The 12673-nt window shown below is 49.5% G+C and overlaps 1 protein-coding gene across 1 annotated transcript; it reads right to left on the bottom strand.

Annotated features, from left to right (window-relative positions):
- Positions 1-7288: 7288 nt before the first annotated feature.
- Calhm3 (calcium homeostasis modulator 3) lies at positions 7289-12129 on the bottom strand. Its single transcript, XM_075975115.1, has 3 exons — positions 11843-12129; positions 10532-10787; positions 7289-7780 (listed from the first exon to the last, which is right to left on the bottom strand). The coding sequence occupies exons 1-3, from the start codon at positions 12127-12129 to the stop codon at positions 7289-7291; spliced, it is 1035 nt and encodes a 344-aa protein (XP_075831230.1).
- Positions 12130-12673: the final 544 nt, after the last annotated feature.

Here is a 12673-nt window from a genome sequence, read left to right on the forward strand (position 1 = left end):
CCATTGAGTGGAAAGACTGCTGTGTCATAAATAGGACTACAAGAAGACTATTGCTTGCCTCAGCTACAGGCTAGGTGTCCCTGGGACAACTGGAGTCCCTAGGTTGGTGACCTCTGGAAGATTCTCGCTAGGGACTCCTCCAGAAGACATGCACCAGAGGTGAGCGGCACGAGGGAGATCCACAAAGAAGGTGTCTCTCTTTGGACATCTGCTGCATGGAAGACAAGGGTCTCAGCAGCTTCCAAGGCTTGATACTGCCCCAGGATGGCCATGGGGTGGGCCTGGGTGGTTCATGAAACCAAAAGAGGTTTCCAGCACCACGTGGACTCTCTGCCTTGTGTACAGGTATTGGACACAGCTGCCTGTTTGTAGCAATGAAGGGTCAAGAATTCCACAGTGGTTGGAGGGTACCTGCCGTAGCCAGGTTACTTGCAAAGTCTTGATGGGCCATGACATTCATGGGTCCTACATACCCTGTGAGGGTTGGTGCTGCAGCTACCCTTCCCCCAGGGTCTACACTTCAGCTCCCAGCCGCCTTTCACTCCTCAAACAGGGACAATCTTTTCCACCTCAGAGTCTGTGTAAGCACTCTCCGTGTCTCAGGGGGATGCTTCTCTTCTTCCCGGTAGACATTCCCGTTTGTCTTCAAAATAAATTATTCATTTATTTATTTAATGTCTGTGCATTTGTGTCTGTGCGTCACTTGTGTGCCTGCTGCTCTCGGATCTCTTAAAATTGGGGTCACAGATGGATGTGAGCTGCCAGGCAGGTGCTGAGAACTGAACCCAGGTCCTCTGGAAGAGCAGGCAGTGCTCTTAACTGCTGAGCCATCTCTCCAGATCCTCCTACTTATCTTTTGTTTTGTTTTTAGAGGCAGGATTTCACTATGTAGCTCTGGCTATCTAGAACTCACTATGTAGTTCCAGGCTGGCCTCGAACTCAGAGATCCGCCTGCCTCTGCTTCCCGCGTGCTGAGACCAAAGGTGTGTGCCACCACTGCCTGGTTTTCTTCCTTTCCATCTTTAAGAGCCACTTTTTTTTTCTTTTGAGACAGGGTCTTCCTATGTAGCCCTGACTGTCCTTAAACTCCCAATGTAGACCAGGCTGGCCTTGAACTCACAGAGAGCCATCTGCCTCAGCCTCCAAAGTTCTGGAACTAAAGGCATATGCCACCATTGCTGACCTTCAAAATTCACTTTAATGTTATCCCCTCCCATTTGTTTATTTATTTATTTATTTGACAATATGTTATTGGTCTTGAACTCACCATCCTTTTGCCTCCTACGTCTGGGATCACAGGGATGACATGCCTGCCTGATAATGGTCCCTCTTTGAAGGGATCTTCCTGAGCTCTCAGCTTAGCTCCACGTCTCTCTGTTTCTCTCTCTGTATTTCTGTCCCTTTCTCTTTGTTTCTGTCTCTCTGTGTCTCTGAATGTCTCCCTGTGTGTGTGTGTGTGTGTCCATGTATGTTGTATACACAAGTTGAAAGACATTTGGTGGCGCGACCCTGGCAGGTCTCCTGGTGGGTGTGAGACCTTGGAGGGTGGGAGACAGACAGATATGCCATGCAGAGAGAGCTTGGGTATAGAGTTTATTTAGTGGGTATTGGGAATGGTACATGAGTAAGGGGTTATGGAGAGGAGGGGAGAAGGGGAGAGAGAGAAGGGGGACAGAAAAAGAGGAAAGAGAGAGGGGAGAGAAGAAAGAAGGGGGAAGGGGAGAAGGGAGAGAGGCAGTAGTTACTGCTTCAGAAGAGGGATGGACAGAGAGAGAGAGAGAGAGAGAGAGAGAGAGAGAGAGAGAGAGGATCAGCTTGCTTGGGTGGGGAGGGGGAAATTGGGGGAGCTTGTCTCTTTTTTTTGTTTGTTTGTTTTTTTTTTGTTTTGTTTTTGGTTTTTCGAGACAGGGTTTCTCTGTGGTTTTGGAACCTGTCCTGGAACTAGCTCTGTAGACCAGGCTGGTCTCGAACTCACAGAGATCCGCCTGCCTCTGCCTCCCGAGTGCTGGGATTAAAGGCGTATGCCACCACCACCTGGCTATCTTTTTTAAAAAAAAGAATAGTAGACAAAACAGATGCAGACCTTTAGCCTATGTGGTCCAAAGGGAGCCTCAGATATTAAATAAACATCATCTCAGGATAGCTATGTTTGAAATAAGGGACTGAAGACCGCGTCTTGCTAGTGACTCCTCAGACTCCTTAGACTCCATCCTTCTTCTTCCCAGCATTCTCTATGCCCCTCAGAATCCTGCCTAGCTATTGGCCAATCATCTGTTTATTAACAATGAGAGCAACACATTTTCACAGCATACAGAAGGATTATTCCCCAGCTCCTATCTCTCCAAACTATTTCTCACCTGTTTTCCCTAGACCTTCAGGGACCTGCACCCCAACCTTACTCTCACCTCTTCTAAAAGAGACCATGAGGCAAAGAAGGGGAGAGGTTGGGTGCAGCTGGGTACACAGCAGAGTGCCTTCCTCTTCTATGAGATTTCCCAAGGTGCAAGCATTGAGTGTGGATCTGACTCCCCTGCTTCCCTTGTGCTCCTCGGTCCCAGAATTTTTCCCCACACAGAGATGCGAATGGCTATTCCTTTATCAGTACCACAGACTGGGACAGGATCCAAGTCTCCACCTGCCTTTATAGTTCTGGAAGGGATAGTTAGTGGCTTGGGGATTTGTGTGATTCCTCCAGAACCCCGGGGCCTTGAAGTCTCCTTCCTTCCTGGCCTGTTGCTGTGCTCGCTGCATCTTGATAATTCTTTTCTCTCTTCAGCTGATCCTCTTCCTTACCCTAAATGCTGCCTGGCCTCACTCCAGCCTTCCTCTCAACCATCCTATCCATTCCTGTAGCCCTCAGCATCCTTTGCCTAGACAAATCCCAAGTCACACCCCTGCTTGACCTTGTCACTAAGCACTCGCCTTGCTCCCTCAGTTACTTGTACATAGCACGGAGTATTAAGTACTCCCTGGAGATGCCCACATGTCCCCCTCCTGGGAGCAGATGTGGGGGCTTTGAATGCCCAGGATGCATAAGATGAAAAAGTGCACAGCCAAAACTGGCGATACCCACCTTGCTCAACTGGATAGTGTGACTCCCTTGTGTCCAGGACAAGGACAGGGAGGGTGCAATCCAGGATTGGCTGAGACTTGAGGAATGTGTCTGGGCCCCCAAGATAGCTAGCTACTTTCCGTAAAAGGAAGGGTCTTTAGGAGCCTGTGTCCCTCATTCTTAGCTGGGTGGTACCTGTCGCTCGAGACATCTCACACTGGCAAGGCTGTGAACGAAAGGGAGTATGGGTGGATGATGGCAGAGAGGTTTGGGGCCTGCAGCTGTATTATTGGGGCCTAAGGGGGTGAGAGATACCTCTCATGGTAAGGCAGGAGAGCCAGAGAAGGTGTTGGGCTCAGGCTCAAGGACCATCACTAGATGGACTTCCAGTGTTCTTTACTCCTATCAGGCTGCACTGGGGCCCCTCTGCTTGGCTGTGAGTTCACTCATCACGTCCCTACCTTCCACTCCAGTCCAGAACATTCAGGAAGGGAGGAAAGTGTCCCTCTTGTACTTGTACTCTGGGTCCCCAGCACCCCATGAGTGCTGCCTCGTGAGAAAAGGCAACAGGTTCCAACTTCTGCCAATTCCATTTTTGTGCCTGCTGTTTCCTCTTCATTTTGCTTTCTAAATGTCAAAAAAAGTCCTCTTTCTTAAGACCTAATCACACAATATTGCTACAGTCCCTCAGTCTAGAGCGTCAATGTCCCCCGAAAGGCTTGCCTCTATTACACTGCACCGTCTGCTTCAGATCATTGACATCTCTGTCCCGCAAACAGTGATCTTTCTGAGGTCACCTTAAAGTGTTTCTTGTCACAGTACCACATGCAGGAGGTGCCCCATAAATGTTCAGTGTGAGAAGGAAGGAGTGAGAATTACCATTGATGGTTTTTTAATAACCTCATGTTGCTTTCTCCGAGAGCCCAAGGCGGCTCTCTCCCAGCCTTCTTTCCCAGGGTGCGAGCTCACCCACACACGTGGGCTATCACCGAGTTCTTTTCTCCCTCTCTCTCTCTCAGTCGCTGCTAACAATTTGCCTAAATCATATCCCTCACCCCACGCTACTGCAGACATTTGCATGGCCTGACCACAGTCAGGAAGTCGGGGGAAGCTGAGCTGCAGGGATTTTCTGGTCTCACCAGGTCCCTTAGCAAAAGCCTAGGGAAGTAGAAATGGTTGAATGGAGGGATCCAGGTTCCAGGGGGTCATCCAGGGACTTTCACTCTGTCCAGGGCCCTGAGGAAGCAGCAGCGAATGGGAGTACGCCCAGCTTTGCATTTGGGCACAAGTGAGTCATCAGGTCAGGCTGAGGCTCAGCGGAGCTCACAGGCTTGAGCTGCCCCAGCTCTTCCTGTTTGGGCTTCCGGAGACTAAGTGGTGACTTTTCTGGCAGATCTACCAGTTCCTAAGCTAGACCCCACCTGATTCTGGAGACACCCTTACCAGACTATCAACCTCTGGCTGGGGATGCTCGGGCTCCCTGGGGAAGGGGCTGCCTGGGAAGGAAATGATGCTGAGTCCTGCTTCATGTAGCGAGCAGCAGAAATGGTGAAGGCTGGGCTTAAAAGAGCCTGGACCAGGCTGAGCTGTGGCCAGCTACAAACAGAACTGATGGGACCTGAGAGCTGCGAAGGTCACCTCTTCTTGACTTCACAGAAAAACTCACTCCACAGGAAAATACAAGCTATTTTTAAGCAAAGCCGCTGTCGTACTCATTGTTTCAGAATGCACTGGAGGTCAGAGGACTGCTTGCCAGACCTGCTGCTCTGCTTCTATTGCCTGGGCTCTGGGGACTGAGTTCAGGTCTTTAGGGGTGGCAGCTGGTGCCTGCACTCAGAGCTACTCACCAGACTGATGGTGTGGGAGGTGATGGGTGCTGGGAATATGTTTTATTGTCATTGGTTAATAAAGAAGCTGCTTTTGGCCAATGGCTTAACAGAATATAGCCAGGCTGGAAGAGATACATATATATAGAGAGAGTAGACGGAGTCAGAGAGAAGCCACGTAGCTGCCAGCAGGAGACAGATGCACCAGAATCTTGCCAGTAAGCCACAGCCACACGGAGATACATAGATTAATAGAGATGGATTAATTTGATATAAGAGTTAGCCAGAAATATGCTTAAGCTACTGGCAAAACAGTATTGCAAATAACATAGTTTTGTGTGATTATTTCTAGGTAGGGTGGTCAGGAAATGAACTAGCAAACTCCACCAACAGCCCTATGTATATTTATTTATTTATTTATTTATTTATTTATTTATTTATTTATTTATTTATTTTTGGAGGCATGGTCTTATGTAGCCCAGGCTGGCCTTGAACTCACTTTGTATCTGAGATGACCTCAGACACCTGCTGTTCCTACCTCCACGTTCTGAGTGTTAGGTAGAAGAGTGCATGTCATGCCCAGTTTACACAGTGCTGAGGATTGAACCCCCACTTGTGCTGGGCCAATATTTCACCAAATGAACTATATCCCCAGTCTGAAAAGTAAACTCTCTGGAGCAGCCAATAAGAGCCAGTGCATAGGGCTTTCACGAGGAACTTACCAAGCAGAACTTGCTAGAACCTGCTATGAGAACCCTGGTAGAAGCAGCAAGAAACCCAACAAGGGCATTGAAAGACAACAAATCAGACCTAGAGAGTAAAGTGATGCCAGAGCTCAGAAGAGAACCCAGAGCCCGGCGTCCTGGGGGTCGATACCAACTCCTACTCTGGTGACCTTGGGCAACTTCAACACCTTTTTGGTTCAGTTTTCTTCTTCAAACAGTGACCTAATAATGTAGCTTAGCTTACAAGGTGCTTGCTTAGCACGCGTCAAGATCTGAATGCCATCCCCAGCACAGCTTAAACCAGGCCCACGGTGCACATCTACCCTTCCAGAACTCAGGAAGTGGAGGCAGGAAGGTCAGGAGTTCAAGATCATCTTCAGCTAGACAGAAAGTTGGAGACCAGCTAAGTTCCATGGGACACACATACACACACACACACACACACACGCACGCACGCACACACGCACGCGCACACACACGCATCCTTTGTCTCTGGGGTGTGCTGGCACACTTGTAATCCCTGCAAGTTTCAGACCAGCTAAGGCAACAGAGTAAGGCTTTAAAAGGGGTGGGGTGGGGCGGGAGAGATGGATCAGTGGTTAAAAGTCCACACTGTACTTGCAGAGGACCCAAGCTTGGTTCCCAATACCCATATCGGGCAGCTCACAGCTGCTTGTAACTCCAGCACCAGGGAATCCAGCACTTCTGGCCTCTGTGGGCACCAGCACAGCACACACATGCACATACCCGTCCCCTCCCCACATACATAAAATAAATTTTTCAAAGAAAGAGAAAGGACAATGAGATGGCTCAGCAGGTAAAGGCTTTTGTTGACAAGCCTGAGCTTGATCTCTGAGACAGACATGATAGGGAGAGAGCTGGCTCCTACAAGCTCTCCTCTGATCTCTCTCTCTACACATACACACACACACACGCATGCACACACACAGTAAGCAAACAAGTAAGTGTAATTTAAATTTAAAGGGGGTGCTAATCATCATACATTCTTCATCAGGTCACATGAAGGTTGAACAAATACATATCAGGCATGTGACACCACGCGATCATTTTTTAAAGTTTGGAATTGATGTCTATGATCCATATCCACAATAGGTTTATTCAGACTGTGACTACTCAAAGTTTGGTCCACTGACCAGAAGAAGGGCATGCTGTTGGGGCTTGTTAGAGATGAGACTCCGGAAAGCAGGGAATGATGGCTCACGCCTCTAACCCTAACACTAAAGGCACCTGAGCCAGGAGGATAGCCATGCAGCCCATGCCTGGAGTTCAAGTGCTTCAGCTAGACAGCTGAAGTGTGACTCTTCCTCAAAAAGAAATGGGGGGGAGACAAGGAAAGAAGAAAAGGAGAAGGGATAAAGGGAAGAAAAGAGAGAGGAAGGGAGGGAGGGAGGATGGATGGATAGATAGATAGATAGATAGATAGATAGATAGATAGATAGATAGATAGATTGACTCTCAGGGACTCTGTCCTGGGTGTGCTAAATCAGAATCTGAACTTGATCAGGCCCAGAGGGACTGGTCCTACAGAGGAGGACATACCTAGAAACTAGGCAGATACTGGACTTTCTGGGAAGGAGGTCTACAGGGCAGGCTGTCTTCCAGACCCATATCAATATGGGGATTTGACATGGGAAAACTGCCTCTGTTGGAGCCTGGCAAGATTCCTACACATCGACCTGGTGGCACAGCTTGGTACCCGGAGCAGCTGCAGGAGCACGGTGATTGAGGCCAGGCCCCCAGAGCCTGGGGGATGCTGTAAGGTCAAGTGGCGGCTTACTGGAGTACCAGGTACTTAGGAGGTGATCCACCTGCTCCCGGCTGGAGATGGCACGCAGGTGAGCCTTCCCAGTTCCACCATCCAGGTCCTCTGCGGGCTCTGGGGGCTCCTGTGACTCTGGAATTCCACCTGCCGGCTCCCGACGTAACCCCAGAGCTCTCAGCTCGCTCTGCATGCTCGAGAAGAAGTGCAGCACACAGCGGTGCGCGAAGTCCCGCGCATGCTCACAGCACGTCTCATCGAAAAGCTTCTGTTCCAGGTCCACATAGTTGCTCCAGTATCTGCGCTGTAGGAAGACGGTCTGGTCGAAGCAGGGTCTCAGGCAGCGGGCTAGGAAGGCCACCACTATCAACAGCAAGGTAATGCTCCAGCCGATGGCCTGGAGAATGGGAAAGCATTAGTGAGATGCAGTGGGGCTCTAGTGGGGTACACTGTGTGCGCGTCAAAGCCCCCCTTTCTCTCTATCCCTTATCACACCTATACGCTTTCCCATTCAGCCACCATCCTGTCACTCATCCTCCAGATTCATCATCTAACCGTCTCTCCACCCGTTCATCCAATCCCCTCCTCTCCTTTGGCTATATGTCCATCCTTGTTCCATCCAGCGATTCTTTCATACGTCCTTCCTCTTAGCCATCCACCTACCCTCCCATCCTTTATGCCTCCATTTTATTCTCCTTTCTGTTTGTGGCCCACTCAGCTGCACATCAATCACTTTGTCTTTGTACCCATTCTCGTGTTTATTTCTGTAGGAGAGACCCAGCCAATCACTTTACTTGGGGGTGGGGTCCCCCGAGGACATTTTTTACTTATAAAGATTGTGGGCGGGTGTGCTCCCAGCCCTCCCAGCCGACCCTTCTGCTCTCCTGTTCACCACGGGAACCTCTGGTTCAGTAAGTCTATTTCCCCATTAAAGCTGTATATATTTTTTCAATCTGTCTGCATTCATTTATGCCGATACATATTTCCCATCTAGCCTTGCGACTATGCTATATTTCGTGAGGCATTAAGCAGGGAATAGGGACAACAGTGAGGGAAACCGGAAGTCATTCTCTAATGCTGGAGCCCATGCCTGCCTGACTCCTCTCCTCTTTCAAAACTTCAGTCTTCCCCAGCCCCACAAACATGAAAATGCTTTTCACTTGTAGATGTGAGTCCCACCCTTTATACAGTTCTCTTATTTGGTCACACACAGGCTCCCTCACCAAACAAGTTAAGGATTTTCTGTATGAGAATCAGAAAAATGAAAACATTCGATACACCAGGCTCAATTTGACAACTTAAAATTTTGGGTCTGACTGCAAGCTCCATGCATTTTCTGCTGATCTTGGGAGAGCCTAGAATACTGAGCATCTTGAATGCTGATCCTTTCACCATACTGCAATGCGCCTGCATTTCCCCTGAGCCTAAAGGCTTCCTCTACTCCAGAGCGTAGGGCTCTCTGGAGTCGTGGAGATACTCCATGTGTAAGGGGCTCATAAATGCTCTGTGCCGGACACAGGCTAACACAGGCTTTGGTGATGGTGGTGGAATCAGGATCCTGGGTGGAAGTGGGGCTGTGGATGCTTCAGGAGAGTAGAGAGGCTTCCCAGTAAGAATCTAAGCAGCTGGCAAAGATCTCCATTGTAAGGAGAGAGAAGGACCAATGACTTGTGTATCCAGAGGTTTGCCTTGCCTCTTACAAGTTATGCGACTTTAACCTCGGGAACTAAAAATCCTCAGTGCCTCCTCGCCTCATCTGAAACGTGGGATGCTAACAACTGCCTCCATCCCAAAGGTCTGTTCTCAGGGTTAAACAAACAGATGCACAGGAAATATTACCACAGAGCCTGATGTGGAAGTGGTCAATAAATGGCAACTATATGATTTCAACTAGTTATTTCTGGGCTGGGAGGCAGGGACACCACCCTACTCTTCTGCCGCCCAGCTCCTGTGACTTTCAGAAGGGTCGGCACCCGGTGCATGTTCTGGGTAAGTTGGTGTGGTCGTTTGAATGCAATTGGCCCCCATAAGCTCACAGGGGGTAACGCTATCAGGAGATGTGGCTTTGTTGGAGTTAGCGTGGTCTTGTTGGAGGAAGTGTGTACTGTGGGGGAGGGCTTTGAGGTCTCATATATGCTCAAGATATCACCCAGTGTCTCAGACAACCACTTCCTGTTGCCTGCAAAATGTAGAACTCACAGGCTGGAGAGATGGCTCAGAGGTTGAGAACACTGGCTGTTCTTCCAGAGGTCTTGAGTTCAATTCCCAGCAACCACATGGTGGCTCACAACCATCTATAATGAGACCTGGTGCCCTCTTCTGGCATGAAAGCATACATGCAGCCAGATCACTGTATACATAAATAATAATTTTTTTTTTTAAAAAAAGCATGACTCTCAGTTGCTTCTCCAGTAGCATGTCTGCCTGCATGCTGCCATGCTCTCTGGCCATGATGATATAAGTCAGGCGCCCCAATTAAATGTTTTTATTTGTAAGAACTGCCATGCTCACGGTCTCTTCCCGGTAATAGAAACCCTAACTAAGACAGTTGGTATCAATGGCCTCGTGCTCATCCCTCACAGGTAGTGGTCCCAATCTGCCCACACCTTCTGCTCTTGGTTGTGGCTCCAGCAGTTAGGAGCATTCTCTGAAGTCATGTAGACCCAGCTCAGATCCAACCTAAGTAAAACAGGATATCTGTCTTAGGGTAACTCTTGCCGTGATGAAACATAATGGCCAAAGTAACTTGGGAAGGAAAGGATTTGGTTTATATTTCTACATTGTAGTCCATCATTGAGGAAGTTAGGACAGAAACTCAAACAGGGAAGGATCCTGAAGGCAGGGGCTGATGCAGAGGCCGTGGAGGGGTGCTGCTTATTGACTTGCTCCCTATGGCTTGCTGAGCCTTTCTTATAGAAGCTAGGATCACCAGGCCAAGAGTAGAACCACCTACAATGGACTGGACCCTCCTACATCAATCATTATTAATTAAGAAAATACCCTACAGGCTTGTCTATAGTGCATCTTATGAAGGTATTTTAATTGAGATTCCTTCCTCCCAGATGACTCTAGCTTCTGTCAAATTGATATAAAACTAGCCAGCACAGTATCTATGAGGAAATCAAGGCCTGGGCAGGACCCCACTTACCTGTGACAGGCACCGCAGGTATCGAGACACAGCCTTGCGGGCAGGGCTGTCTTTAACCATCTCATCCTCCTTACAGGGCACCTTGGCTAGGAAGAGCTGTACCTGGCTGGGGGTCATGTTGGCAAAATCCAGAAACTTCTCTGGGTCAACGGAGTTGCTGAAGGCACACACGAAGCACTTCCCATCAAGGAGCGCCAGCAGGATCCAGACCAGAGGAGCTGCTAGAGCTCGCTGCAGCACGGAGGAACACATGTACCTGAAAGCCAAGAAACACCATGCAGTTAGAGTCAGAGTGAACTGGGCTCGCAGCGTGGCCTCTTCCAAGCTGTGACAGTCTGGTTAGGGCCTCTCACTCATGTTCTGTCTCTCTAGTATTCTCCCCCACCCTACCCCTCTCACCAAGGTCTTATGGATCCCAGTTTGGCCTTGAACTCTCTGTGTAGTAGATGAGGATGACCTTTAGCTCCTGATCCTTCTGCCTCCTTCCTGAGTTTTGGGATTATAGGAGTGAGCCATCCCATCTGGGGGATGCAGCGCTGGGATTCAACCCAGGCCTTGGTGCATTCTAGGCAAGCCCTCCGCCAACTGATCTACATGGTCAGCCCTTGGCCAAGATTCTCAACGTCTATGTGTCAAAGATTCAACATGCTGAAGGCACAGAGCCAGGGCTGACGAAAGCGAACTTAGAGAAGCCTCTTCTGCAAGGTGCTCAGCACAGTGGACCCTGGCCCCAGCCGGGGGGCATTAGGAACTGCTAAGCCTCACCGGCTGATTTGTATCCATGTCCCAGACCCTGAGGACATATGGTGACAACAGGCTAGGTTCTTGTCTCAAGAAGCTTCCCAGAAAGGAAATACGGCCTTTAAAGAAGCAGTTGCCTCTTGCTGCGTGCACCAAACAAACAAAATTTTTTTATGCACGCTATGGGTTAGATGTGACTCTGGTAATTCTTAGAAACCCTGAATCATTCTTATGGTTACAGTAGTGGCCATGGAAAGGTGAAAAATGATAGGAACAAAAATACATATTTTTGGGATCTGCAAGACAGGTCAGGAGGTAGGGCCACTTGCTAAGGTTGAAGACCTGAGTTCAATCCCCAGAACCCATAGGGTGGAAGGAGAGAACTGACTCCCGAATACTACTGTCCTCTGACCTACACACACACACACACACACACACACACACACGTTTCCAGATGGTAACTGAAAATAAGCACAGCATCCTTAGCTGTCAATCACTATCTGGGGCATTAGGGAGTATACCTGATAGCATCAACTGCCATGGGTAGTAGAGAGGGGTGTGGGACCCTACCTGATGATGCCCAGGTCCTTCTTCCGATGCCCTGCTGGCCGGCGCCACTCCTCCATCATCACCACAGATTGTCTGTTGACCAAGAGACCACAGAGAAAGAGGGCCAGAGGAGGTGTGAGCAGCAGGCCCAGGCCATAGAGGGCGTTGTAGCGTGCTAGGCAGGGGCAGTTGAAGTCGAAGGAGGAGTACATCTTGACTGTGGCGGCAGCCAGCAGAAGGCAGATGCCGTTCATCACAGACTCCGAGCTGGACTGAAGGTGCTGGAAGAGCATCCGGAACCTATCCATGACTGCGGCTGTGTGGACACAGCAGCGGGCGGGACACGGAGGCTTGGTCACTCAGCGATGGGCCTGAGGTCCACAGGAGAATGTCTGTCTTCTCAGGCCCACAGTGGACAAAAGAAAAGACTGCTGCAGCCTCCAAGCCTACTCTCCAAGGTGTAATGGAGACAAAGGTAGAGGCCGGATTTCTCTAAAGATGCCTCTTGCCAGGTGATTGCCACTCCCTCCTCCTGTGGGGTGTGTCTCTCTGTGACCAGTCAGACCAAAGTATCTCTAGGCAAATGGACCCTGCTTTCTCCTGACTACCTCCACAACCCCTTGTACCTCTCTTCGGGGTTTGTATATTCAGGTAGATGTGGGTGGGGTTCCCTGGGAACAGGCAAATTCCAGGTGTGGTGAGACAAAGCAGAGATGGAGCAAAATTGTATTGTCTGATGAGGCCACAACCTGATAGCCCAGCCTGGGGACATTTCCTGTGTGCTTTTGGGCTGGATGGAAGCTGGAGGGGTGTCAGCTCCTCCCCAGAAGCCTCCTTGAAGAGGAAGAACAT

Source organism: Microtus pennsylvanicus, chromosome 5 (genome assembly GCF_037038515.1).
Source record: "Microtus pennsylvanicus isolate mMicPen1 chromosome 5, mMicPen1.hap1, whole genome shotgun sequence".
NCBI lineage: Eukaryota > Metazoa > Chordata > Mammalia > Rodentia > Cricetidae > Microtus > Microtus pennsylvanicus.

Bases quoted from the DNA above. Each gene is read 5' to 3' on its own strand.
- Calhm3 (XM_075975115.1), bottom strand. From the start codon at position 12,129: ATGGATAGGTTCCGGATGCTCTTCCAGCACCTTCAGTCCAGCTCGGAG. The intron at 10,788-11,842 runs GTAGGGTCCCAC...CTTGGCTTTCAG, and splicing joins AAGGACCTGGGCATCATCAG to GTACATGTGTTCCTCCGTGC. The intron at 7,781-10,531 runs GTAAGTGGGGTC...CCCATTCTCCAG, and splicing joins ACCTGCGGTGCCTGTCACAG to GCCATCGGCTGGAGCATTAC.